A 27,939-nucleotide genomic window follows, 5' to 3' on the forward strand; every position below is an offset into this window, starting at 1 on the left:
CTGGATGGAGTCACCTCATTCTCTGCCGTCCCCTTCTTCTTTTGCCATCTATTGTTCCCAGCATTAGGCTCTTCTCCAGGGAGTCCTTCCTTCTCATTAGGTGGCCAAAGTATTTGAGTTTCATCTTCAGGATCTGGCCATCTAAAGAGCAGTCAGGGTTGATCTCCTCTAGGACTGACCAGTTTGATCGCCTTGCGGTCCAAGGGACTCACAGGAGTCTCCTCCAGCATCACAATTCAAAGGCCTCAATTCTTCGGCGCTCAGCCTTCCTTATGGTCCAAGTTCTCACAGCCATACATTGCAACTGGGAAAACCATACGCACTTGACTATACACACTTTTGTTGGCAGGGTGATGTCTCTGCTTTTTAGTATGCTGTCTAGATTTGCCATAGCTTTCCTCCCCAGGAGCAAGCATCTTTTAATTTCTTGGCTGCAGTCCCCATCTGCGGTGATCTTAGAGCCCAGGAAAATAAAATCTGTCACTACCTCCATTTCTTCCCCATCTATTTGCCAGGAAGTGAGAGGACTGGATGCCATGATCTTAGTTTTCTTAATGTTGAGTTTCAAGCCAACATTTGTGCTCTCTTCCTTCACCCGCATCAAGAGGCTCTTCAGTTCCTCTTCACTTTCTGCCATGATAGTGGTATCATCTGCATATCTGAGGTTGTTGATATTTCTCCCAGCAACCTTAATTCCAACTGGTGATTCCTCTAGCCCCGCCTTTCTCATGATGTGCTTTGTATATAAGTTAAATAGGCAGGGTGACAGTATACAGCCTTGTCAAACTCCTTTCTCAGTTTTGAACCAATCAGTGGTTCCGTGTCCAGTTCTCTCTGTTGCTTCTTGAGCCACATACAGGTTTCTCAAGAGACAAATAAGATGGTCTGGTACTCCCATCTCTTTAAGAACTTGCTAAAATTTGTTGTGATCCACACAATCAAAGGCTTTAGCACAGTCAATGAAGCAGAAGTAGATATTTTTCTGGAACTCCCTAGCTTTCTCCATGATCCAGCATATGTTGGCAATTTGATCTCTAGTTCCTCTGCCTCTTCGAAATCCTGCCTGTACTTCTGGTAGTTCTCTGTCCACATACTGCTGGAGCCTAGCTTGTAGGATTTTGAGCATAACTTTGCTAGCATGTGAAATGAGTGCAGTGGTGCAGTAGTTTGATCATTCTTTGGCAGTGCCCTTCTTTGGGATCAGAATGTAAACTGACCATTTCCAATCCTGTGGCCACTGTTGAGTTTTCTAAATTTGCTGGCATATTGAGTGTAGCACTTACTGCATCTTCTTTTAGGATTTTGAAAGCTCAGCTGGAGTACTATCACCTCCACTAGCTTTGTTGTTGCTCAGACTTCCTAAGGCCCATTTGACTTCACATTCCAGGATGTCTGGCTCGAGGACAGTGACCACCCCATCGTGGTTATCAGGGACGTTAAGCTCTTTCTTGTATGGTTCTGTGTAATCTTGCCACCTCTTCTTAATCTCTTCTGCCTCTGTTAGGTCCCTGCCATTTTGGTCCTTTATCATGCCCATCTTTGCATGAAACGTTCCCTTCATATCTCCAATTTTCTTGAAGAGATCTCTGGTCCTCCCTATTCTATTTTTTTCTTCTATTTCTTTTCATTGTTCATTTAAGAAGGCATTCTTATCTCTTCTAGCTATTCTCTGGAATTCTGCATTCAATTGGGTGTATCTTTCCTTTTCGCCCTTGCCTTTCACTTCCCTTCTTTCCTCAGCTGTTTGTAAAGCTTCCTCAGACAGCCATTTTGTTTTCTTGCATTTCTTTTTCTTTGGGATGGTTTTAGTTGCTGCCTCTTGTACAATGTTGCGAATCTCCGTCCATAGTTCTTCAGGCACTCTGTCTATCAGATCTAATTCCTTAAATCTATTTACAACCTCTACTGTATATTCATCAGAGATATGATTTAGGTCATACCTGAGTGTCCTAGTGCTTTCCCCTACTTTCTTCAATTTCAGCCTAAATTTTGCAACCAGAAGCTCATGATCTGAGCCACAGTTGACTCCTGGTCTAGTTTTTAGTGACTGTATAGAGCTTCTCCATCTTTGGCTGCAGAGCACATAGTCAATCTGATTTCTGTGTTCACCGTCTGGTGATGTCCATGTGTAGAGTCGTCTCTTGCGTTATTGGAAAAGAGTGTTTGCTATGACCAGGGGTCGGCAACCCACGGCTCCAGAGCTGCATGTGGCTCTTGAATGCCTCTGCCGCGACTCCATCGCTCGCGTCACAGTCGCCACCGATCCGCGGCCGCCACCAGCCGATTCCCAGCCCGTGCCGGCCAATCCACAGCCCATGCCAGCACAGCGATGCAGCGGCGGCCACCGGCCGATCCATGGTCCATGCCGGCACAGCCCTTGGATAAATCGAAGAAAAGTTTCTGAAGAAAACCAAACATTTATTGATACTTGGGTAGATTCATTTGCTTTTACTGCTGACAAACTTATGGGGTTTGCTGTTTAATGCATGGAGCCCTTTAGCACTGATTTTGACTTTTCAGCTGTTCTCCTTTTCAAAATATATGAAAGGAGTCCTACTAGTGTATAATGTAAGATTAAAAATACCAGTTTTTAGTGATTGAACAAGAGCTGCAGCTAAATCATAATGAAGATATACATAGCATTAAGGTAAAAACCGATATATGCAGTGTTATCTTCATTTTAGATCTCAAAAAGGTTTTGCGGCTCCTGGTGTTTTCTTTTGTGTGGGAAACGGGTCCAAATGGCTCTTTGAGTGTTACAAGTTGCCGACCCCTGGCTATGTCCATCGTATTCTCTTGACAAAGTTCTACCAGCCTGTGCCCTGCTTCATTTTGTACTCCAAGGCCAAACTTGTCCTGTTAACCTGTCCTGTTAACTGCTGTATGGTCTTGGCCACCGTGCTGCAGCTCAGTTTCAGGGTCTTGGCAATCTTCTTATAGCCTAGGCCATCTTTATGTAGAGCAACAATTCTTCTTTTCAGATCCTCAGAAAGTTCTTTGCCATGAGGTGCCATGTTGAACTTCCAGTGACCAGTATGAGAGAGTGAGAGCGATAACACCAAATTTAACACACCTGCTCCCCATTCACACCTGAGACCTTATAACACTAATGAGTCATATGACACCAGGGAGGGAAAATGGCTAATAATGCCCAATTTGGACTGTTTCACTTAGGGGTGTACTCACTTTTGTTGCCAGCAGTTTAGACATTAATGGCTGTGTGTTGAGTTATTTTGAGCAGACAGCAAATTTACACTGTTATACAAGCTGTATACTCACTACTTTACATTGTAGCAAAGTGTCATTTCTTCAGGGTTGTCACATGAAAAGATATAACAAAATATTTACAAAATGTGAGGGGTGTACTCACTTCTGTGATATACTGTACATCCGCAACTGAGTGTCCTTTTGGCTTTGACCCAGTCATTTCATTCTTTCTGGTGCTACTAATACTAGCCCTCAGCTCTTCCCCAATAGCATATTGGACACCTCCCAGCCTGAGAGACTCATCTTCCGGAGTCATATCTTTTTGCCTTTTGGTACCATCCATGGGGTTTTCATGGCCAAGATACTTGAATGGGTTGCCATTTCCTTCTCCTGTGGATCCTGTTTTGTCAGAGCTCTCTGCTATGACCTGTCCGTCTTGGGTGGCCCTGCATGGCATAGCTCATAGCTTCATTGAGCTACTCAAGCCCCTTCGCCGCGACAAGGCAGTGATCCATGAAGGAGAATTCTGATTGTAGCACTCAGCTTCTCTTGGTGCAGAACTTCAAGAATGTGCTGTATTTAACGGGGCCAGCTAGGGAGCTTGACACCAAGTGGAGATTTTATTTTTCCAGCTCCAGGCTCCTACTCCAGCATTCTCATCCAGCTTCTCACAACCTGGTGCCCTCCAGGTGCTTCAGAGCAAAAGTCCCATCACCCTTGATTGTTGCTCCTGATGGGAGTCTGGCAGACATCTGGACAGCATGAGGTTGAAGAAGGCTGCACAGCACCCCAACTCATGATGGCTCTGTCCCTGCTTCTTGAGCTGTCTTCCCCAACCCTGCTGTCCGCCAGATGTTTTCAGCCACAACTCCCAGTAATCCTGACCTTTGACCATGCTGGCTGAGCCTGTTGGAGGAGGAAAGAGACTGCATTCAGCAACTCTTCCGTGGACTTGATTTTTACCTTGCCTAGCATCAGTAACTCTTGCCTTTATTCCTAGAATATAATTCTCTCCAGTGGAGCTGAAAAGGTAAGTGTGTGGTTAATTCTTTAAAGATTAATAGATGCCTGAAATGCTTGCTTCGTTTTAAATTACCCCCTTGTATTTCTTCCCTGTTAACAAAACAGCATTTCCATGTATGCCTCTTCCCACACACTCCATTCTGGTGACACATACATGGACAGCCATGGGCTGCAAGCAGTTCTTGCAGGTCTCACGTGCTTCCTGTGCTTAAGTCACTCTGTAACGACCTGTGGCAAGGGAGGAGTGCAGGGCAGGTCACGCATGGCAGTCCTCCCTTCCCCCATAGATCACCCTCTCCCACTCCCCAAATGGCACAATGCCTCTCTGCCCTTTTCCATTGCAGTAGAGATGCCTCAGATGACGCTACTGGCTGTCTCCAGTGCAATTCTGCTTCCGAAAGCATCTCTGTGCGCAGGCAAGGGATACTTAAGCCTCCTCCCCACCCACATGCAGGGAAATGAGAGCGTTTCTCTATGTCTGGATGTCCGGAAGGGGGTGGATGCAAGGCTCTGGGAGTTCATGCCTGCAGCTTCGATCTGTTTTCTGGGGCCAAAAAGGTTGCCCAGATCTGTGATAGCAGAATACCTTACCTTTGGTGATTGCAGAATGTCTGAAAAGATGTAGTTATGTAAACAGCTGATCATCAGCTGATACAAATAATTGTGAGGTGCCTGTTGCCATTAAAAAGTTGGACTAACTGGGATGGGAAGTTGAGTGTGCTTCTAGTCTCCAAGTTTCATCTGTGTAGCATGGCAGAAATTGTATAGTGCCATACTCCTAGAATATACGGTTACATATTTATTGACTGCTGTCTGTATATATAATAACTTTGCTCTGTTTTCTGCTGTAGCCTCTCCAGCTGCGAGGTCCATATGATGTGGCTAACCTGTATCCTTTACAAGTGTGTGTGGAGTTAACACTTTGCTACTGTTGTAGTCCCATTGTTCTAGCCTTTCTTGCTGAAGAGTAAACTGTCTGCACTAGCATGCTGGCAAACAGCTGCGCTTCTGTGCGAGGAGTGAAAGTCAGTGTTTGTCAGAGACCCATCTCTGCCCCATCCCTACCCCTTCCAAGCGGATCAAGGCAAGAAGTTGTAACTGCAATCTTTATTATGTTAAACTGGCCAGCTAGGTTGGCTCTGTGATAGAAGAGTATTGTAGAGGTCATTGCAGAAGAGACCCACCAACGAAGTTAGAATACCAGCTTTTAGGGAAATGGAGCTTGGTATTAAGAAGTTGGTTCCAAATGGAATCTTTCTTACTTTTCAATCAAAAAAAATTAGCTCCACCTGCAGGGTCGTATTTATGTGTTTATTTCACAACAGATGGAAATTGTAGTCCAAAATTGCTAAACCCTGTCCCAATAACCACAAATGTGTGAAATATCAAGAGGGATGTAAAAATAGAAGTCTGATTGTAGGCCATTAAATTCACTGGGGAACTTGGGGTTTGTCACCAACTCTTAGCCTAAGAGGATTGTTATGAAGACAAAAAGAAGACAAAGCAGATCAAGTAAGATGCTTTGGGTTCTTTGCCAGAAAAAAATATAATAAATAAATGTTAACCACCTGTTAAATAGGAATCAATATCAGATGGCCATGGCCAAAAATGGGTTGGGTTAGCTGAAATCTTTCTGTGAGAATTAAGGCCACTCTCACCTAAAAGGAGAGCATTACTCAAATATAGAGCTTTGTCAGAGTGGTTCTCCTGAATTCTCCTCCCAGAGAGCTGTGGTAGAAAGAGAATCTACTGCCCATGACTGGCTTGGCAAATTCCAAGCTCAGTTCTCTGTCCATTGTTACCACAGATGCTCTTGCACTGGGACAAGAAAGGGACCTAGCTATGCCGTGTAGCCATTTGCCTTCCTTGTGTGTGGAGATCCTTAACAGAAGGGACAGAGGGTGGCTGTTTGGCCTGTCAGAGAGCAGTGCCAAAGCAGCTGTTTCAAGGAATGGCCGAGCAGTCCTGCTTCATGGAGGTGAGCCAATGTTGTTCAGCTACATTTGGTCTCCGTGTTTCAGCTTGAATATTATTCATTGTAAAAGGTGTAGCAGAAGTGACACCTGAGGGGTAGAGGGAAGGGGAGCGTGCGCACACACACATACACAGAGAAAAAGTAGCTGGTCCACTTAATTTCTTTTTCAATCTCTTTCAATCTCTTTTACCTTAAGGATGATGTAAACGAATAGACATTCTTTCTGATATCTTCCTTTTCTCCCTCTCTCATGGTTCCTCATTGTGTCATTATTTTTGAAAATAAAAAATAATATAAATAACAGATTTTTTTTTTAAAAAAGTAGTTCCCCCTCATCAGATTATGGAGTGTGTGTTTTTAGTTCATGTAAACATATGACTTCATAGGATTTGTAACTGTACAGTAAGGGTCATACTGGTGGTGCAGCTGTTTTCTTTCCTTCTATGCAACATATACCACCCTAAGCTTGAAGTTGTAAAATAGGTCTGAAATTTTAAATGTTCTTCTTGAAACTTTGTCAAAAATTGTGCTTCTTTCAAGGAAAATAAATTTATTATAGGATAATTAAAGTGAAATAAGCCGTTCTTTCTCTTTCTGAAACTTAAATCTAGCTTGACCCTTATGTGCTTCTCCCCTATGTATTTTTTTCTAGGCAAGCCACAGGTTCTAAGATTTAGCAGGGCCCTGCATGGTCCCATATTTTAGGGGAAACACATGTCAAGCATTATTTCAACTTTTAATGGGAAAACTGTTATTCCAGGAGAGTTACTGTAGATCCAGGAAAGTAATGGAGTCAGGGCTCACACAGTTGAGGTTCTGTGGCTTCGCATGACATCAGCTGCCATTATATCTGGCCCCTAGTCTTTCCTGTTCTCTCTGAGCTTAACTGCAATCCTTGGAATAGTTTGTGGTGGGGTATTCCTAGTAGAAATACATTAATATGAGCTATCCCTGTTGCGGTTGTTAAATTTTAGCATAAAATTTTAACAAAATGAAACCATAAAAAGCAAAAAGAAGAAAGGGGTAACTAAATAGACTTGAATGCATCATTTCAATGTATGAAAATGAAATTTGGGTATATATGTGAAAATACAACTTTCTAAGAATTATAATCTACTCTTAAGTGGAAAAAGCAACTCTTAAGTGGAAAAAGCAACAATGCAGTACAGGTCAATGCATAGGCCGGATGACCCAGAAAGAGAAACCCATCTTCTTTATTTAGAATTTGCACCCATTTCAAAGATATTCATGGCAAGGAGCCCTCTCCCCCCAGATTTACAAACTAGAACATGCAGTACTTGAAAATATGTGTCAGGTATAGAACATATAGAAAAGGGGTTCACTTGCACAATGTAAACAATCCAAGGCTTAATATTCCTCTTGAGTATACTGACATTTCCCTGCAAACTCAACTTTAAAGATGCCCATCTCTTTCTATCCTGTGAGATCTCATTAATTAACTTACTCAAATTCAGCTTAATAATTTTAAAGACATCCATGGGAATAAATATTCTTAAATAGGATCCAGGTACTGTTGAAACCACCAATTAGCTAACACACAATGAGATAGAGACTTTCATTCAGCATTAAATCAGCCTTGGACCAGTTAACTGAATAATCACATGGATCAGCACAAGTATTAATCAATGGTATCCAAGCTGGGGCAGATACTGTAGTTTTGACTGTAAAAGATTGCCACTGTAAAGAAAAAGATTAAATTCTAAACTGTCATGCAGAAAACCATGATTGCCACCATTGTGTTTAAAGATAAACCAGATATTAGTGGAAAAAGTGGACATCCCTGTCTGGTACCTCTCCCAAGCAGGAAAAACTCTGAGAAGAGACTATTGGTCAGAACTCTAGCTCTTGCACTTGAAAATAAAATGTAGTGAAAATAATTGTCCAGTGAATTTTGTCAAAGGTCTTTTCGGCATCCAGAACAACAATGGCAGCCTGTCCTATCAATATTTAAGGCTATCTAATTAACTAATCTGCCCCCTCTATTTTCAATAAATCCCACTTGAGTTGCTGTTGAGTCACTATTGTGATAACTAGTCGCACTGTGTTGACCAGAATTACATTCATTATTTAGTATCTGCATTAGTTAACAAATAGGTGAGTAGCACAATAAAGGTCACCCTTGACAGGCTTAGGAATCACTGTAATAATTAATTTATTTAAAAATAAAGGGAGCCTAATTTAAAAATATGGCCAGAAAAGCAATGATGCCCAGCTGCAATAACTGCTAATATGGAGCAAAGCAATGGTCTGCATTTTTTGGTTGTCCTTGGGACCAAGGCAATGGCAACCCACATAAAGATGCTTCAAAATGCACCACTGCACCACTGCGTAGATCCAAATTATTCCCTTTTTCCTGCTGTTTGTTTCTCTTTGTGTTTGCCCTGTCATCCACCAAACACGAGGGAAAATAAAATAGCAGTCTGTGTTTATTCTAACATTGCGCCTTTGAATAATATTTATGAGTACAATAGAACAAGAATGGAATGATGTACAGTTTTGACCCATCACATTGGCTGAAAAAATCCTAAAATGGATTTTAAATCATTTTTGAAGTAGTGATATTAAGAGGTTGGCAACCTGATACCTTCCAATGTTTTACATTACAACTCCCATCTGTCCCAGACAGCAGGATCAGTGGATGACCTAATTCAGAAAATAATGAGATCTTAAATAAAAGGAAAACGTTTGTTATATATCAAAATGTCCAGGCAAATGTGTTCTTTTTAGAATGCAAATAAGAAAAGTGCCCCAAACTGCACGCTGGGAAACTTCTCTCGCTTACCGCACTTTTTTGTGGTGCCATTTTAGCTTTTGTATATGTTGTTTATGGTACACAACTCAGTATTCCTTGAAATCTTGAAGAATCCCTAGAAATTTGACTAATTAATTGAAAATCATCCCAAACATCAAACCTTCATGCATTACAACGACCAAAAAGTTGAGATTTTGTAACTATTTTTAAATCAACATTTGAGCATTTACAGTTTTTTCATATAGTGATTTATGTGCTGCCACTATTAAGTGTTTTGGGGTATATTTCATATGCAAAATTATGTATAAAACATCTTAGAATGGGGTGGAATCAAAGAGAATTTGAATACCTGTATACATCTTATTCTAGTGATTATTCCTACAGTCAAAGAAAATGATATGTGGTAGAGCGTGCATATTTTACTGTAGGGGCTGATTTGGTTGCAGTTTGCCATTAAACCCATTCTTGCCTAGGACTATTGTTCCAGATGAGCTGTCAATACATAAGCATTCTGTCCAATTAAATGGTTTTAAATAGGCTCTTTGACCTCATAGGTGTGCATGGCTGGGAGTGTGCTGAATTGGTTCTGTGGTATCCCTTGTGAACTGGTCTGCCCTCTGTCTCTATTAGTTGCAGTGTTTCAATAGCACCTCAATATGTAAGTTGCCTAGCTAGTTTTGATTACGGCTCCCATACTCATATGTGGCACATGGTTGGAACACAACCAGCATGTTCCACATTTTGCCCATTTCTCATCCATCTCATAGCTATGCTGGGTGCCACCTGGTGATGGCAGCTGTTGCCACTGTAGTATCTCACTTCCCACAAGTGTGGTCTCCGTGGCTCAGCTTCTGCTGGACAGCATGTGATGGCTCAAGTCCTTGCAGGTCGTATCTAACTGTACTTTGTTTTAGGTGTCGTTTGCAAGCACATCAGCTTATGTGCTTGATTCATCTTAAATTCCTTCCTTGTTTAAATTCAGAAACCCGGAAGACTGCCTCTGGAGTGGTATACACAAAGAAGAAACCTCGAACCCCAGAAGAAGATGATTCCACTCCAGCCAGCAAAAAAGCCAAGACAGCTTTGTGACCAGATGATTCTTCTGTGGAGCACCTAGCAACCCACCCACACCTCCATACTGCCACACTTAAAAAGAAGAGGATATAGCATGATTATGCTTACATGAAGAGATGAGTATTCATAATGGTTAAGCCACAATAGAGTTATGTGACACATCTTGGTGGCGGACATCGGCGACTGCAGAAAATGTTGTGTGACTTTGTGGGTGGAGGCAGAGATCCTGCTTCTCAGCTTCCCAACAGAGGGTGTTAACATAAACTTTTCAGTCAAGAAATATTGTGTATATAGTTGCAGTCCTTTCTGTAATGCAGACATTTTACTGAAGACTACCTTTATGTCTTGTTACCCCCTCCCAGCTTCAAAATGTTCCTAGAGATGGACATTCATTTAGCTGGGCTGTAACCTGGGCTAACACCTTTTTATCAGATTCTTAATGCACACACAAATGCTTGCAGGAATTTCCTGAATAGAATTGTAGGGCTAATTTGAGCTCTGGGCAGCAGGACTGTACATGCATCCTATAGTTTGCACCCATGTGAGGAAATTGTACCCATAGCGGGGAGAGCCTAGGTTGCTTTATGTTGCTAGCAGTTTTCTACCCAGAGCTTCAGAAGAGAAAACTGACCTTCCAGAGTGTCTGTGTTACTTGTACTAGGAGCACTGTACTCTGTAGCAGTAACTGCAACTGCCTTATAAAGGTTTTACATACCAGCTTTTGTGTGAGAAGAGACAGGGGACTCGGACAGCTGTTACATGCTTTGAGGGCAGCTTAGTGAGAAGCTGTAGTTTCCATGAACAGGGTGCAGCTTATCAGCCCTCTAGCTGAAGTGTGAGCAGTCGCCTTCATTTTAACAGGAATCTGTGAACTAAAGCTAGTCTGCCCTTTGTCTCATTATCCGAGAAAGTGTGTTCTGCCATGTGACCATCTTCCCTTATCTTCATAGTTTCCTAAAGCTGATTGTAACTGGCATCCTCACCTCTCTGTGAATGCCCCTAAAGCTTTTCTTTTTAGTGTTACATTGAGGATCTAACTAGATGCAATGGTGGCAGACTTGTGTTTGAGAAAAAAAAAGTGTGGGTGGAGAGACAATTTCATTCAAAGGATGGGTGGCAGGCAGGCAGGCAGACACAAATCTTCTTCCATCTAGTTTCCAAGACCGGAAAGGCAGGGAAGACTGTATTTTTGGATTGGAGGCTTCTGTAGCCCTTTGCTCCTACTGTTTCACTTTAACATCTACCCCCCACTTCATACCTGTTCAGCACATTGCATTGTTTCCAGCAAATGGGTTGCACTGTTGTCAGTGCTAATTAGACCCTGCTAACAAGCTGGCAAAATGCTGCTGAGGGTTTTGTGTGGTGGTCAGGCTGTGTCCTGAAGGGTTGCTGATGTGTGGACATTGATAGGAAATGCTGTTTGTAGTCGGTAGCCCTGAAACCATTAAAACATCAGCAGGAGTGATGATAAACATTATCAGGCTTGCTTGCGACTTAAAGTGGCTTCGGGTTTGCAGTTGCAGCTTCAAAAATATTTCAGATTTATTTTGCAGCTGATGTACATAACCTGAAAGGTTGCCTCAGATGTGGCAGAACTGGCATGGCTTAGCTTTGATTTTTTTTTTCTCCCTGAATAAATTAAGCATGCTTAAAAGTTGTTTACATTATCACTCTCTTTGTCTTTTTTCCCTTCCCTTCATCACCAACTTTCCTCCTTTAATTTGACTAAAATTATTTATGCTTTATCAGTTATAAAACTGTGTGTGAGGTAACAGTTGAAGATCATAGAATTGAGAGCTCAGCCAGACACAATTGGCAGTTCTTTAAGGATGTGGTCACCTTATCTCATGTCAGACTATTGAAAAATGTGACCTTTAAAGATTGTTTCCAGCCTCACATTCTGTACCCCAGTTCATAATTTTCAAAGCACCTGCTAACAAGGAAATTGGAAATGGTTTTCTTTGGGGCTTATTAAACATTTCATCCCACTTTTGCACCCCATGTGTCAGATTCAGACAAATCAGGACTGAGCAACATTTGGGGGTCTAGAAGCCAATTTTCCCCCTTCTAGAATGGGGATGGGTACAACTCTGTCCCCTACTGCCATACCAATGATGCAAGGGAGGACAAACACCATTGCATTGCATTCATATCCCAGTTTTTTCTCTCTTGTGAGTAGTCCAAGGTGGCTTACCTTGTCCTTATCCACTCCATTTTATTCTCACAACAGCAGTTCTGTGAGGTAGATTGGACTGAGGGTCTGTGACTGGCCCAAAGCCACCCAGTAAGCTCCATGGCCAAGTGAGGGCAGGAACCTGGATCTCCTGGGTCCAGCACTCTAACTACTACACGACACTGGCTTTCAGCAGTTTGCTGTTTTGCCTTTGATATACAAACAAATTTCAGCAATAAATCACTGCTGTTTTGCAGTTGCCACTGCAGCCAATTCAAGAACAACAATAGGGGATGTGTGGACCACACAGGATGTCCAGGGTAGTCCATGCACCCCTGCTGTACACCCCTGACATAATAACAAATGAATGTAAATTGAAAAAGAGCCATTCTGTTGTTTAAGTCTTAAACATGTTTTGATACAAAGTGTACATAAAAAGCCATACAAATATACATCACCTTCCTTCCATGATCAAGCTTAGAAAACAGCACTGCCTTTCTTGTGCCTATCCCCTTAATCTGCATCCCTTCCTTGTTTTGAACTCTGAAGTTTAGTTCCCACAAACACTGGGTTAAAACTCATCCGCCACTTCTAGTGGATCGTAGTAGAAGAGCATACTGCTCTTTTTTTTAATTCCACTTTACTTTCCCCTTTCTTACCTCTATTTTCCAACCTCTGCTTTTTGCTTTTCACAGCTTACTCTGACAATGGCAATTCAGCAGAAACTGGCTGACGGTTACAAATAACTCCCCATTGAAAAAGAGCTTGATGGGAAGCTGCTAATATGTTCTGCAACGCTGTTGTCTTGTATAAAAAGAAGCTTAGTGCTCCTGGCTGATTCAGATTACCGCATCAGTAACTCAAGCTCTCTCTGTCACAGCGCTATCAACATGACTTATTGAAAAGATCAGCAAAGGAAAATAGCCAAAGAAATGCTATCCAAGAAAAGGGGAAATATGGAATCCAAAAAATAAATAGGAATAAATAAAGCAACTTGAAATCAGTTGACTCTTAACACTCAAGCCATGCCTTTGAAGTATTTTGTACCCATTCTTGTTCCATGAGGCACTAACAAAGGCAGTGAAACACACTCCTTCTTCATTCAGTGAAGATGACATTGATGAAGATTTCCTTTCCTGTATAATGGTACTGCTCTTTGCATTGATAGTAGTGTCATTTTTGCTAAGTAGCTGTAAGTCCGCAGAAGTTTTGAGTTTAGTTTTCAAAATGTGTCTATAGGGGTGCTCTTGTATGAGTTCTCCTTTAGGCTGTTGAATATTTCTTTGGTGCCATTTTGCCATTGGAGCACAAGATCCATTGGAGTTTTCCCTTCCTGTGAAGAAAAGTTAGGGAAATTAGACAGAGATATGCAAAATTATGCATGGTGTGGACAAAGTGGATAGGGAGACATTTTTCTTCCTCTTCTGTAATACTAGAACCTGGTGTTATCCCACTAGTCTCCTTAGTGGGAACTTCAGGATGATCAAAGGAAGTATTTTTCACAGCATAGTCAAATTGTGGAATTCACTTCCTCACAAGTACTGACAGCCACCAATTTGGACAGCCTTAAAAGAGGTTGGAGAAATTCATGAGAAGGCTAATGATGGCTACCAGTCCTGATGGTTATATGCTACCTCCAGTATCAGAGACAGTGATGCCTACGTATACCAGTTGCTGGAGTACTTGGGCAGTACTTGGGTGGTGTTACATTCATAGCCTGCCTGAGGGATCCTGCCAACAGCTAATTGGCCATTGCATGAACATAATGCTGGGCTAGATGGACCAGCACAACTTTTATGTCCTTATGTTTTTAGATTAGTTTACTTTGTACTCCTACCTCTCCTAGATTTGGCTACCTTCCTCTGGTGGTAGTCTTGTCATGGCTCTTGGAAGTGACAGATAAATTCAGTTAGCAGATTTTTCTGACTTTTAGAGTGCCGGCCATCTTTAAATGTAGTTCATGAGCATGATAAACATCCAGCACACAAACCCTTAAGGTGTGTTTTTGCCCTTTTCATCAGTTTGCTTATTTTTGTTGATGCAAAAAGGTAAATTGAGTTATCCACTACTTACAGCATTCTTTATATTTAGGTCGGCACCATAGAGGATCAAGAGTCGAATCATTTTATAGCGATTCAGCCTCACTGCGTCATGCATAGGAGTATCACCCTCCTAGAATGGGAAAATGAAATGAATATAATGGGCTATTCAGAGATCATGTTGAAAGTACTTCATGAATTATATCAATTATACCAGTAACTAAGCAAATCCATCTCCTAGAATGGAAGAAAAACATAGAAGCCAGGAAACCACTAAGCAATCAGTGGCTGGGAGAAAGTGTGCCTGGTTGAGCTTCTAATGCACCTGCTTAGCCATGCTTGCTGGAAGTGATGTGCATTGGAGTCCAGCAATATCTGGTAAGTCCTAGCTTCCTTAAACCTGCTCTGTGTGAGCTGCCCTAGTGAGGTAAATCAGGAATGCTCTTACTCTGTCTTTGGCACTGAGATCTGCTTCACAGGCAATGAGGTGCTCCCCACAGTCATACTGTCCTGTCCTTACTGCCACATGTAAAGGACTGCTGAGCAACTAGGAAAAAGCAAGTAACAGAAAGAAACATAATCAGCATAAGACAAATATTACATTTTTTGTATTTTAATGTGAATTTCACCAAAACAAAACCATATGAAAGAAGAAAATTCAGTTCTCTTATAAAATTTAGTCACAATAGGTGGGCATGAAATGTGTATCCATATGTATATGTAAATATGTAATCATTCAAATTATCAATAAAAAGTATGTATAACCTTCAGAAAAGGTAGACCAAATATGTATTATTCATAGGTGGCATCCATAGGTGGCATCTTAATAGTGCCCATTCAAATTGAAAGGGCCATCATTATAAGAGATGGATGTTTACTTTTCAGTATTGTAATACAAGTCACTTAGGCATGGACAATCCCCTTATCTTGTCTGTATGATAAGTTCCATACACGTACGTTTAAAAGAATGAATGCATGAGTGCATCAGTAAGTATGAAGAAGCATTCTGATACTAAGTTTAGCCATACTATAACCTGTACCCAAAAAGCAACCACTGGACACTGCCAAAGTAAGTCAAGCATCAGCCATGTTACACTCCCAATAGTTAGATAAACTGCTGTTAGACATTGTGACAGTACAAACTGCAAGTAATAGACTTGGATCTCAAACAAATGTCTTCCATTTAAATATATTTTTAATTCCACCCACCCCTCAAAAAATCTAAGCCTGTTACAAACAAACATAAAATACCTTGTCTCTAGCATTTCTGTTTATTCCTTTGTTTAGCAGGTATTTCAGGACTTCCACATTGCCCCCACGACATGTCCAATGAATAGCTGTTGATTCAAGCTGTACCAGAAGGAAAAGGGCAACTTGAGATTAAAATAACTAATGAACAACATCATGGTGGATAAGGCTATAAATGGTTACTGGCCCTGATGGAGACATGCTAGCTCAAGCACTGGAGGCAGTATGGTTATGTACACCTGTTGCTGAGGAGCTTGGGCAGATGGGTGCTGTTCATCTCCCAGTTGTGGATTTCCTGTGGGCAGCTAGATAGCACTTGTGTGAACTGGTCTGCTCTGGTAAGGCTCTTTTTATGTTCTTATAACAATGAAACTACAAAAATGCCTTTTAAAAGTGGGAATATTGGCCCATCTTTCCTACTACTCCTTTGTGACTGACAGGACATTTAGAGTCTTGGCCAGACAAAGGTTCTTGCCCTGTGGTGCTAGATAAGTTATTTTTAACTGAAGACACTTGGGAAGAGCTCTTGGATCCATTACAAGGACTTCAGCAATGAGTTATGGACCAAATAATAATGGTATCTTTGGCAACTCCTGGGTTTAAACACTAGTTCCTAGTGACCAAGGCTAGTCTAATTCATGTTTATGTAGGAAACCAGAAAACAGCATAATTTCAGATCGTATATATTTGCCCATCTACCCCCAGCACTATCTACTCTGACTGGCAGCAACTCTCTAGAGGTCATTCCCATCACATCCCATACTCGATGTTTTCAACATGATTGACCCTGAAAATAAGCTGCACACACAGCTCGTTCTTTGCTGATAAGCTGCAGTCCCTGCTCGCTTTAAAAGTCACCCTGGCGCAACTGCAGACCTGTTTTCCATGTATCCTTCCTGATGTAATTTTTGTTCTCCCAGCAGTGGCTCTCATACTGAACTATCTACATATAAGAACATGAGCTCATGTGGTTGGGCTTCCTGAGGCATGCTTCACTGCAAGGACCAGGAAGGCCAAACCATGTACTTAGGCTGCTGTAGGAGTTGCTAGAGAGGTAACAAATATGCTGGGAAAGGTATGGGAAAGGGGGATTGTATACTATCCCAGCCCTATTCAAGGACCCTTTTTGTAACTGTTCATAACCTGGTCAGTTCTGCACTGTGGTAGTGGCTCTTCCCGCATTCAGAATCCAGCAAGCTTTCTGTTGCTTGTACAGTGCACTTGATTACACAAGACTTGATTTCAATCAAATGTGTCAATTATGCCTACTGAAAAGTCCTGTGAGAGCAACTTGACCAAGTTTTCTTTCACAAGCAGAGCATCACCTGCTACTACACTGAATGAAAGAGACATGTGAACCAGCTTCCCAAACACTCTCTGTGTGTGCATGCTTGTGCATGCATAAAACACATACATCTGCTGTGGACTTACCATATCTTGGAATTCAAGATGGGCTCCAGCTTCTACCAACTTTTCCACAACTGCCAGATGTCCTTCTGAGCATGCTCTATGCAAGGCTGTGCGCCTATACTATAAATGGGAACAGTAATACAGTAGTAAATAACGATCTTGCTTATTTCTCATAGAACAGATATTAAAATGTGTCAAAAGGTCATTTTCAGGCTTCTCCATTTTCACTGCATTATAAGGTACCAAATTCTATTTAGCATTTATATAATACATGTTGAATATTCAAAGTCAGGGGTGGGCTGAGACAATTTCCTGCCTGAGGTGATGGATAAAATGGACAAGACATACTAATTTATGTCTCTATGTGCAAATTATCATATGTAAATATTATGCAAATTAGTGTTTTCTCTAGTTGTTGCATTTCCTCTAACTTGGTGCCATATAAGAGGCCACCCTAAGTGCTTTGTGGTCCCTTAGTTTCATATGCTTGTACTATGACCCCTAAAATGTGATTTTAAAACTAGTGACCTATGAGATGTGAGTTCTTGCTAGCCAGCTTGCCTCCTTTTTCTTTTTGGCTGAATTTGTGAGTCATATCTACAGTTATGGCCATTGCAGATAGATGTGTTCTGAGTTGCTTGAATTCCCAACTCATGTATCTTACAATACTATTTTATGTAGGATGCTGCATGGGAGTAGAAGGGCTTTAAAAAGAAAAAGAAGATACTCTAGAAGCATGATGAAGCCATAGAACAGCATTCTTTTGAAAGTCCAATTAATTCCAGTTAAGGAAAAAAATAGTGATCAGTGTACATTTCTTTCAATGGAATCACTAGGACATCATGCTCTAGATTCTATACATGCAGAAAAAGTTTCTGTACTTGCAGCCATTATTATTTAGTCCTTATTGTAAAACACAATTTATTAATGGAAATGTGCAACTGTGTGTTGATACATTGGATATAAAACAGGCCTGACCCTCAGAAGGAGCCAATGGTCTGTTGGTGCACTTTTCCAGGTTATATTCAATTTCAGGTTACAAGGGTGGACTCTCCAATCTAGATCCTTCTCCACATGTAAGAGCCTTCCATGCAGCTGAAACCTTGACACATCAGGGGAACAATTTTAGAATTCTCCCTTCCATGTGTTGTTTTCTACATTTCTACCTGTCTTATGTTTGTTTTTTGTAGCTGGCTCTGGCTGAGAGTTACATGCTTTTTTCCTATCAAAACATGACATTGCAGCTTAAATGTTTTTAATATAGGTAGTTCCCAGGTTATGGGCAAGTTCTGTTCCTGAGAATGTCCTTAAACTGAATTTGTATTTAAGTTGAATCACATGAGTTAGCCAAATGTTTGTCTTAGCTTATGTATATATTTTACCTTTTTCTGCATATAAAATACTTAAGACACACTTTCATAGTTATTAAAAACATCTTAAACACAATACAGCATTGTAATAATGATACTAATACAGTAATAAAGTAACTACAGGGATTGAAGAGAGAGAGAGATAATCTGTAAGTGTGTGTGCAGGTGTGTGGGCAAAAAACCAAACAAAAGAAACAGTTCTTAAAACAGTTTAGAACATTCTTGAGGTAACATTAAGCCTAACATTAACTGATGATGATGGAGATGGACCCAGCGCTGGAGAGTCCAGGTTTGATTATGCTGCTGGAGTGGAGGGGGTGTTACCACTGCAGTTGCTTTCTTGAAGTAGGCATCAAGGGTTGCCATTTTCTTTTTTTCATGACAAAATGGCCTTGTACCAGCTGAGGGGCTGTTTACAAGGGCAAATGCTAAAGAAAAAAACAAAGGGAAACTATATACCCTACATGTGCCCTGAAACACACTAGCTTGGGTATGCTCAAGCTGACACCCAGAATGAAAAGCCATGAATACTAGGCTGCCACTGATGACTGCCAAAAATATTGCCAAAAGCATTGCGTTGTTCGCTAGAGATATCCAGGACCATCTCTAGGTAATTTCTTATCTCTAGCAAAAAGCTGTGAATATCTCTAAAGAAACTCTGTGACTATGTTGCGTAGCTCTCTAAAGATACTCATGGCTTTTCTTTAGATATATTTATATAGGGTTTATGGCCATCCGTGTGTTCAAATGTACAGGTTGTTTGTAACCTGGGGTCTACTTGTATATGAATATTTTTGAATAGGTAGTTATATTATTGCATTGGTTGTTATTGTACCATTGTTTGGAGATTTTATGACTGTAAACCATCCTGAGGGCATGTATCAGTTGGGAGGTATATACATTTAAGAAAGATCAGTAAAAGTGAAAATATTGCAGAAGTTCCATTTAAAGATGCAATGAATGCTGTAGTATCTTAGAGTATAAAACTCTGAAAAGTATAAATGCAAGCTATAAAAGCTGAGGGGTTTTCTTAGTTTATTATACACACACACACACTTCTAAGGGTGCAGCACACCTACAGTAAAATGTGGTTTGACAATCAGTGAAAAAATTGGAAATTGTAGTAGGAATAGGAGCTTCAGAGTCTTTGAAAAGGCAACCTTTAAAACATCACACAAAAAACTCATAGAATTCTCTGGGGAAAAGCATGACAGTTAAACAAGGATCAGACCAATAAAAGTAGCTGTGCCTTAGTGTAGGTTTGGTATAGAAATCAATATACCTCATCACAAGCATCTGGATCTCCTTTGTCTGCTAAATATTTTTCAATTATTGGCATCTTGTTCTCCAAGGCAGCCCTTAAAAATGTAGGGACATCCACAGGCTCCGTCTGATACAGGAAGAAATATGTGTTAGATATAGTTGCAGGGGAAATCCCATAAAACTGAAGAAAATAATATATTTTGTCACAGAACTTACTACAACTTCTTGCTCAGGATCTTTCAAAACAGGCACTTTAACCTTCTTGATTTTTTTCCTTTTCTTTAGCTGAATGATTTTTTCAAGATCTTCTAAGTTTTCAAGTTTTGATCTTTCCTCTAACTTCTTTTTCTTGAGCTGAATGAAAGCATGAAAGAAAGAAAAAATAAGGTGGTTTCAAACAACTGACAGGCTGGAAATTAGGGTAATAAGAAGCTCAATAACATCAGCTTTAATACACGACTCTTGGGAATCCTTTAGGCTCCCGTTGACACAAAGATGGCAAATGTGTGACCTTTGAGAACTTCCTGGGTTGCAGCTCTCATCTTCTGTCACTATTAACTACCCTGGCTACAGGTCAATGGAAGTTGTATTCCAACAACATCTGTTGGGCCACACATTCTCCCAGTTCTGCTTGAGCAAGTTAAGGACCAGTGTCAAATGTTATGTCAGATCTGGACACAACATGGAACTGAAGCTCTGTTTTAAGTAGAAGCGGAAATTTTCAGACTTCTCTCTAACTCATTCCCTGTTCCCTAAACAATGATTTAAGATCTACATTTTAGGTGGTCATCTGAACTGGACCATTGTCTGTTATCTAGGGTGTTGAATGAAAGGATCTAATCCCTGTTAAAAGTGGATGCACCACCTGAAATTCTATTGAAATATGCTACGATCTTTCAACTGTTAGAGTAATTAATTCTTTTCTATATTACCCAAATAGCCAGAGTTGCCTGGGTGGTTCACAATAACACATAAATGATTAAAGAATAGTCTGCACATAAAGCAAAGAGTTATCTGTTCATTAGGATTCTTTCTAGTTAGCGCTGTTTAGGAATGTGTGTCTGTTTAAACTGAAAGCACAGCCTAAATCTTTCATGCAATGTAGCAGCTCAACAGACTGTGATAAAAGTGCTAATGAGCATGAGTGTTAGTGAAAGAATCTGCATTGGCAGATTTCCTTTCCTTTCCTTTCCTTCTTTCAAAAGATATTCTTGATGGGTAGGTATACATAATTTTAGCTGCTTTCGACCAGAATTAGCTGAGTAAGTACCTCCTAGAACCTAATGAATACATTCTGCAGTTGAGGTCTCCCCATTTGTGATGTGATTTTTGGAACAAGAACAAATGCATTAAAATGCATACTTTTGAGAAGTGCACACAAATATGATTCAGTCAAAGAGGAAAAATGTGAACATAAATTGCACACACTTGATGCATTCAACTTATTTATAGCAGTGGTCCTCTTCTTTCTCTCCATTTAATCTACACAATAACCTTGTGAGGTAGGTTAGGCTGTGAATCAGTGACTGGCCTAAAATTATCCAGTGAGCTTCATCACTGAGAACACAGATCTCACACTGGCTCTTAATTTGGGAAAATGTGACCAAAAATAAATATGAATTTTTGTTTAAAAAGAAACAATCCCCCCCCCCCCCCCACCATCAATCTGTATCAGATTGTGAGTCAGAATGAGCTTTACAGTAGAGTTTGGGGAACCTTGATGAGTTCAGGTTTGGTGATTTACACATCCATACTTTTCATCAAGTAGTTTCAAGATGCACCTTTATTACAAACATCACTGAAAGTGTGTTGAACGTGAAGGAAAAGTGGTTGATCCCAAACCTTTGAAAATCTATGTCAAATTTGGATCATTCTTAAATTCAGCACTGCATTTTAATTCATCATTTGAATAATCCATCACCAGTGCAGCTCTAAAATGCTATTTTACTAGCTCATGGTAATCTGTTACTTCAAAGGCAAATTCTGTGGATTTAGATGTTACTAAATGTCTTTATTTTCACATATCTTTGGGGAAAGGATGGCAGAATTTTGCTTCTATTCCTACCCAAGATACCAAGCAAAATAATCAAAGGTGTTGAGATGTTTGAAATGTTGGGCACTGCACTGAAGAGTTGCAAATGATTGTATTTTGTAAATGAAACACTAAAAGAAAAAACATGTTTTACTGTTGGGAAAGCTCAGATAATTGTATCACAAAATATGCTTGGCAAATAAGGGGTCATAACTCAGGAGTAACATGCTTTACAAGTGGAAGGTCTCAGTTTGAATCCAAGAATCTCCAATTAAAGGGAAATACATATGCCCTGAGACTTTGGACAGCTGGTGCCAGTTGGTCACTGGCCTGGGGATGCAGCTTTGAACCTATAGATCTAATTATCTGTGAGTGGTACATATTTTGGCTTGTGCTGATATAACTACAGAGGCATTTGAGGAGCGAGAAAGATCATACATCTGTCCTCAACTGCCAGTCCAATCATCATGACAGATGTATCTATCAGTGGCTATTAGCTAACATTGCTCCCTCTAATAGCAGACTCATTGGTGAGCGCCAACAGGACTGGAGTCAAAACAGGGCCACTTAGGAGACTGATCAGAATGTTTGGAGAAACTCCATATGGCCAGTGGTCAGGGATGATGGGAGGTGTAGTCCAAAACACCTGAAGAGCAGCAGGTTGGGGAAGCTGGATTGCACAGAACTTTGTTTAATCAGTGAGGTAGTTTGTAACCTCCGAGTTGCAGCTATTCATTGACACAGGCTCCAGTTATGCAGAATTAGATCTTCACTAGATGGACTGTAACTTTGCCTAGAATGTTATGACTATATCAGAATAAACCATAGAGCTTGCAACTGAAAGAGCAGAGTGCAGGCCAATGTGTGTTAACCTTGCACATAAATTTCACAGAGCCCCTGTAGCAAATCACCTATAGGTTTCACTACTGTAATATTACTGAGCATCCTCTGTCACAACAACCAGAGCCATGAACTTTTAGTTGCTGTACTAACCATTTTTCTGGAAGGCTATTTTGCTAAGCTGTGTTGGGTTTGTAAATGGAGGAAGGTCTTCGCTGAGTGTCCTTTCTTCCCCACAGGAGCAGTTTTCACTTAGCGTTCTTTACCTTTGTTCTAGTCTAGTGTTTTCCTGCCAGTTCACTGTGTGAGAATTTTGGCTTCAACTGCCCTTATTGGAGCTTACACGAAGTGTGCCAGATTCCCTCTTGTTGCACAAGGGCAGCACAAATGCAAAATGGAGAGAGGCTGGTCTTGATTTTCACTGTTATGTGGCTGGGAAAACATATAATTTGGCTCAAGCCATAGTATTTTGGCCTGCCACCTGTCAAAGGAAACTGCCTTACAATAGACCCAGAAGTAGCCTGGGTTATATGCCTTTTTGGATCATCACTCCTGCACCTAGCTGAAGAATTGGTCCATATGGGTAATGCAGTTTGGGTAGTTTGGGTAGCTGCCCTGCTGAGTTCTGTACTGGGAACAAAGATTAGACAGAAAACATAAAAAACTGCTTTTTGCAAACCAAGAGCAGCCCTTGCCTGAGCAGGAGTTTGTTAGGTATCATTCATAAACAGGAATTTATCTTTGTATAACTATTAGTTGGGGGCCAAGCGATTGTCAGGAAACTACTATTTGGCTATTTTGCTTTAAGCATTAAAGGTCTTGTGGCTCTCACCAACAGTACAGCTAGCCAGTACTTTAAACTATGATCAGTATTTTTCAGATACCCAGAACTAAAATTTGCCCAATGCTGCAGCTTGAGGTATCTGTAACTGGAGATACTTTGGAATATAATTTATAATACCATGTACACAAAGTATGTGCATTACCAGCCCAGCCTTTCTAATTTCCTTTAAGACTTTAATTCCTGGTTCTCAAGTTATAATTAGGCTATGTCAGCATGAGTCTTATGAGCAACCTGGCAATGTAATGGGACTGACCCCATAAGTAATTGGGAATCTTTCCTTTGATTTGCATCAGAACCCAGCTGTCACTTCAGTTTTCATGTGTTCCTGAAATTCCTTCTGATGCCCCTTACTTTGAGCACCAATTCCACAATGACAGAGCCACAGAAGAACAAGGAAGGACACAAGAAATAAAAAATTACCTCCGCTTGGAGAGCCTTCTCCTCTTCATAGGTCAGATTGCGACGTGTCAACAAAGGGTCTGTGAGTGTCTTCAGATCTTCCTGTTTCTCCAACCTCACAGCAGCTTCATACTCTTCACTTTTGAAGTCCTCTGGCAGGAAATCACCTGTCTCATCTGCCTTTTTGCCTGTCACCTATCAAAGGAAACATGGTGCCTTAGAATCAGAGAGTTCCAAAGCCTTGTGTCCTGACAGAAGAGGCAAAATTGTATTAAGAGAGAGGGCCTACAGCCCACAAGAAGCTGTTAGAAAATGGAAGTGAAACAAATAGCCAACACAGAGTCAGTATAGACAGTGAGGGTGCTGAAAAAAATATGGGTGAGTTGAGATATGAGTTCAGCAGAGAGTATTGTCCACTATATTCTCAGTGCTGTAAAACACAACACAGCTCCTGGGAAGTAAAGGTAGGCTGTCAGTTCAATTTTAAAACCTCACACTGGCCCCAGAGCCAGCTTTGAGGGGAAGGATGAGGATTGACAAGAAGTCTTTAGGTAGGAGAGCTAAGTTTGGTGGCAGGGAGACTGAAGAAAGGGTGCAGAGTAGGCAATGGACTGAGAAAGAGGAGCATGAAGCAGAGGGGGAAGACTACAGCTTGAGAAAAGGGCCCAACAAAATAAGGCAACAGCAGGAAGAGATGAGTGGAAACAGCACTGAAGGACAAGATGAGCTCTGCCCTGTGAGAGATGGAGAGCGTGCGAGAAGATAGGAATGAGAAGGAAGCTGTCAAGAGGTGGAGTGAAGGGCTTGAGACAGTGCATGCAACCTAAAACTTACCAAAAAGAGAATATGCATCACTAACAAAAAAGACAGTCCAATTTGCATAACAGAAGCTTATACAGATTTATATGTTCTGGTACAAATTTGGAAATAATAACTAGAATGTAAAGGAAATAAAATGCATTTCACCATAATGAAGAGGACCAACTAGGTGACCTTCAAGGATTCTGCTACTCTCCCTCCTTGTGGTTCTTTGACTGTAAGCCAAACTTGGACAAGACATCTCTAAAAACAGAAATAATCCAATAGGGAACTACCAGCTCCCTAAGGGAGAGAATTGTCCCCCGGAAAATAGGGGACAACCTTGATGTGGGGTGGGAGCCTCCTGTTAAGAAGCACAATTCTGAAGGGTCTGTGCTGTGAGTGGACCAAACGAATTCTGTGGCCCTGTGAATCCAGGTTATTTTTATGTCTGCCTCATTCACAAACTACTTAGTCAGAAGTAACTGATGTTATTTACTTGGCAGAAGTCCACATTTTCTGAAGGACTTATTCAAACCCTTTTCGGATCCAAATTTTACTGCACAATCCTATGCATGTCTTCTCATAAATAAATCACACTTGAGGCCTAGAGCGCTCCCCGAAAGACTTTCATTAAGTGATTAGCTTGCCTCATTCACAAAAATTTACAGAAGCCTGGATGTTATCTTCCATTTGGAACCCTCCCATGTTTACCCACTGCTTCTTCTAGGGTGTTTTTTAAACTGTTTGCAAAAGAAAGAAAGAAACCACCTCTGTTGAGGAAGAAAACGGCTGCACAGTTCCTTTGAATTGGTAGTATGAATAGTCCTTCGTCTAGAGGCATCCTTACTCATAGGTAAGTATCTAGAATTGTACCATAATCCATTTTCATTGACTCCATATCCTATAGCCAAGAATCAATCATCCTGACTGATTTTCGAGAACAGCTTCATGGTCTAACCCTCTAGTAAACTCATGAAATCAGTAAAGGTCTCGCTTCTTCTCAGAATGTGAGGGCCTCCCGGATGATGCTACAGCAACTGCAGGGAATGCGCTCCACAGCAATCATTTCAAAGCCTCCTTTGTTTCCCTCATTGCTAATTCCTGCTATTAATAATTCAGTCATAAACATTAGAGGTGAGAAAAAGAGAACTAAGTCTGGTCACTCAACCCTTCTTTCAGATTCTTTATTACCTCAATTGGAATTGCTCCTAATTACTTCTGAGTCCAGCTTGCATGCCAGGCAAAGTGTAAACATAGCTGGAAATACTTTCACAGGTTTCCTTCCGTAGATACTCATTCAGATACAACTGAGTTGAATGGTGTGTGATATATCAGACAAGTAGCAGTGAATCCATCTGTGTTCTTTCTTTAGTTAAGTTGTGAGCTGCCTTGAAGGTCTCAGACAAAAACTTGGCAGATAAAAGCCAGATTCCTTTGACTCTATTAAGTTAGGAACAATCCCCTTTGTAATGTCACACAGAGTAGTTTATAGAGTAAACTACAGAATGATGTGTCTGTGCATAAATATACTCATCCACTTATATTTATGGTATCCCAAAGTTAGATCATTTTCTTCAGTAGTCATGTTTGGTATTTGCATTTGTCCTGCACAGCTAAAATCATTTCAGTAAACCTTACAACAGCTCTACAAGGTAGGCCATTATTATTCTCATAACATCACAGATTAAAGTTATGAGATAGCAGCTTGCCTAGGGCCACCAGGCAAGTTCAAAGCAGAGCTGAGATCTGAATTGTAGATTTTCAGCACATTCTTAACTGCCACACAGGCTCACCAATACAAGCATTCCCACATGGGTTTAAATGCCAGCCAAGGGAAACAGCCCAACTTCTCTTAAATGATACAATTCACAGAATACAGAAGCAAGTTCTAAAAGGATGTGATACCTATGCATTATTTAACTAAATACAATGCAGAGCTCAGAATAACAGTAATTACAAAAGGCAGCTTTGTAGTACACAAAGTTTATACATACCAGCTCTTCTACTCTTAGCATCATCATTGTTGCTGTCAGCTTATTGAAAAATGATCAGTGCTGTGTGGTACTCCTTTAAGTGAGGATGCAACCCACTACTCAAGGCAGCTTTACTGAGATAGCCCAATCTAGTTTAGCTTATATATCTCTGCAAGAAATTCTTCTGAGTGAGATAATCTTCCAACCTGGGAATTCAAGCACACCCTGAGCCCCGCCAGCTCTGAGATAGGTGCTTTCACATTCCAGACATGTTAAGCAGCCAGATCTGATGTCAAGGATAGGAATGGGTAAGGGGCTGGGGGAGAAGAGGGTGAAGTCTTGCGGTGTAACCACACTGCCTGTGTGAATCAGTATGAAATACAAGAGCTTCATTCCATTCACAATGACTAAATAGCCCAGCAATGCTAGCCATTCTGTCTGTCCAGTGCTGAACACGACAGCTGTCCATAAAGATGCCGCACTGTATCATCATAACTGACTTTCACATGAACAAGAGACACCCGGAAAAGGACGAGTGAGTCGGACGCTGCGTTCATAGCATCATATTCAGAGAAGAAAACATGCCATCCTTTTAGTTATGGGAAGTGCTTTTTTCATTATATTCTATTCTTGGCTTGTAAACAGTTTGAGAGAGGCGATTCCCTCCTCCCACACTTATGATGGACAGTTTTCTATATTTGTTGAAGGAATTCTCTGAAGGGATTATGAGGCCAGAGTGATGTCTCTGGTGCTAAAAAGGCTCAATGACATGATAAGTTACCATCAGTGTAAGAACTCCAAACCCAGCAGCTTTGCATTTTCCTGGAATCTGTCACTGCTTATAAACAGAATAACCCATGCCGGTTTGTGAGGAGTGATTGTTGATCACTCAAATCTGGAAAAAAACAGAGGTTTCAATAACTGCACGATGTGCCTCTAGTCTAGGTGATGCTTTGGCAATGCGGAATTTATGCTGGAGTTTTGACCATAAGGAAAAAGTTACAAGATGTACACATGGTGAAAATCAGCACTGATTGACTGCATCATGTACTGCTGCACATTTTAATCAGCCCTGATAAAATCCCTTTTACGTAAGTCTGTCTGTACCACCTCAGATTTATTCATGCATTCACTTGTTCATGCATTTATTGTATTTATCAATCACACTCTGCCCAAAGGTGCCTGAGGAAATGTACAAACCTTAATAACAAAATATATATCCTGCAACAATCAGACTATAAAATACAGATCTAATAAGTTACCACAGAAAACAAAAACAACCCCCCATCAATAATAAGAGCAACAGCAATAATTTCACATGGGGAAACTCAGCAACTATGGGTCCAACTGCATGTTATAATGCAACAGCATAACACATTGGTCTGAGAGGCATTTACCTGCTGCAAAGCATCCCCAGGCAAATGCCTCTCAGCCCAATGTGCTATGCTGTTGCATTGCAACATGCAATTTGCAAAGAAGTGGTAGGAAAAGGGTG

General features: G+C 40.8%; 2 protein-coding genes across 2 annotated transcripts in view; one reads left to right on the forward strand and one right to left on the reverse strand.

Moving 5' to 3' along the window:
- RPP30 (ribonuclease P/MRP subunit p30) overlaps window positions 1–19,308 on the forward strand; it is a 37,991-nt gene extending 18,683 nt beyond the window's left edge. Inside the window, exons 8-11 of the mRNA XM_044420629.1 lie at window positions 4,208–4,237; window positions 5,082–5,119; window positions 6,129–6,208; window positions 9,961–19,308. Coding sequence (XP_044276564.1) covers window positions 4,208–4,237; window positions 5,082–5,119; window positions 6,129–6,208; window positions 9,961–10,067 — 255 coding nt within the window. The 3' untranslated portion in view covers window positions 10,068–19,308. The remainder of the gene's footprint in view (window positions 1–4,207; window positions 4,238–5,081; window positions 5,120–6,128; window positions 6,209–9,960) is intronic.
- ANKRD1 (ankyrin repeat domain 1) lies at window positions 13,400–26,769 on the reverse strand. The gene is made up of 9 exons (XM_044420628.1): window positions 26,466–26,769; window positions 23,692–23,865; window positions 19,772–19,909; window positions 19,575–19,682; window positions 16,944–17,042; window positions 15,516–15,614; window positions 14,713–14,811; window positions 14,299–14,397; window positions 13,400–13,558 (listed from the first exon to the last, which is right to left on the reverse strand). Exons 1-9 carry the CDS (start codon window positions 26,490–26,492, stop codon window positions 13,448–13,450), a joined length of 954 nt encoding a protein of 317 aa, XP_044276563.1. The 5' UTR covers window positions 26,493–26,769; the 3' UTR covers window positions 13,400–13,447.
- Window positions 26,770–27,939: the final 1,170 nt, after the last annotated feature.

This window comes from Varanus komodoensis, unplaced genomic scaffold, assembly GCF_004798865.1.
Source record: "Varanus komodoensis strain SLA01 unplaced genomic scaffold, ASM479886v1 scaffold11, whole genome shotgun sequence".
NCBI classification, from domain to species: Eukaryota; Metazoa; Chordata; class Lepidosauria; order Squamata; family Varanidae; genus Varanus; species Varanus komodoensis.

Bases quoted from the DNA above. Each gene is read 5' to 3' on its own strand.
- ANKRD1 (XM_044420628.1), bottom strand. From the start codon at position 26,492: ATGATGATGCTAAGAGTAGAAGAGCTG. The intron at 19,910-23,691 runs GTAATTTTTTAT...GCTTTCATTCAG, and splicing joins AGAAGGCTCTCCAAGCGGAG to CTCAAGAAAAAGAAGTTAGA. The intron at 19,683-19,771 runs GTAAGTTCTGTG...TTCCTGTATCAG, and splicing joins ATCCTGAGCAAGAAGTTGTA to ACGGAGCCTGTGGATGTCCC.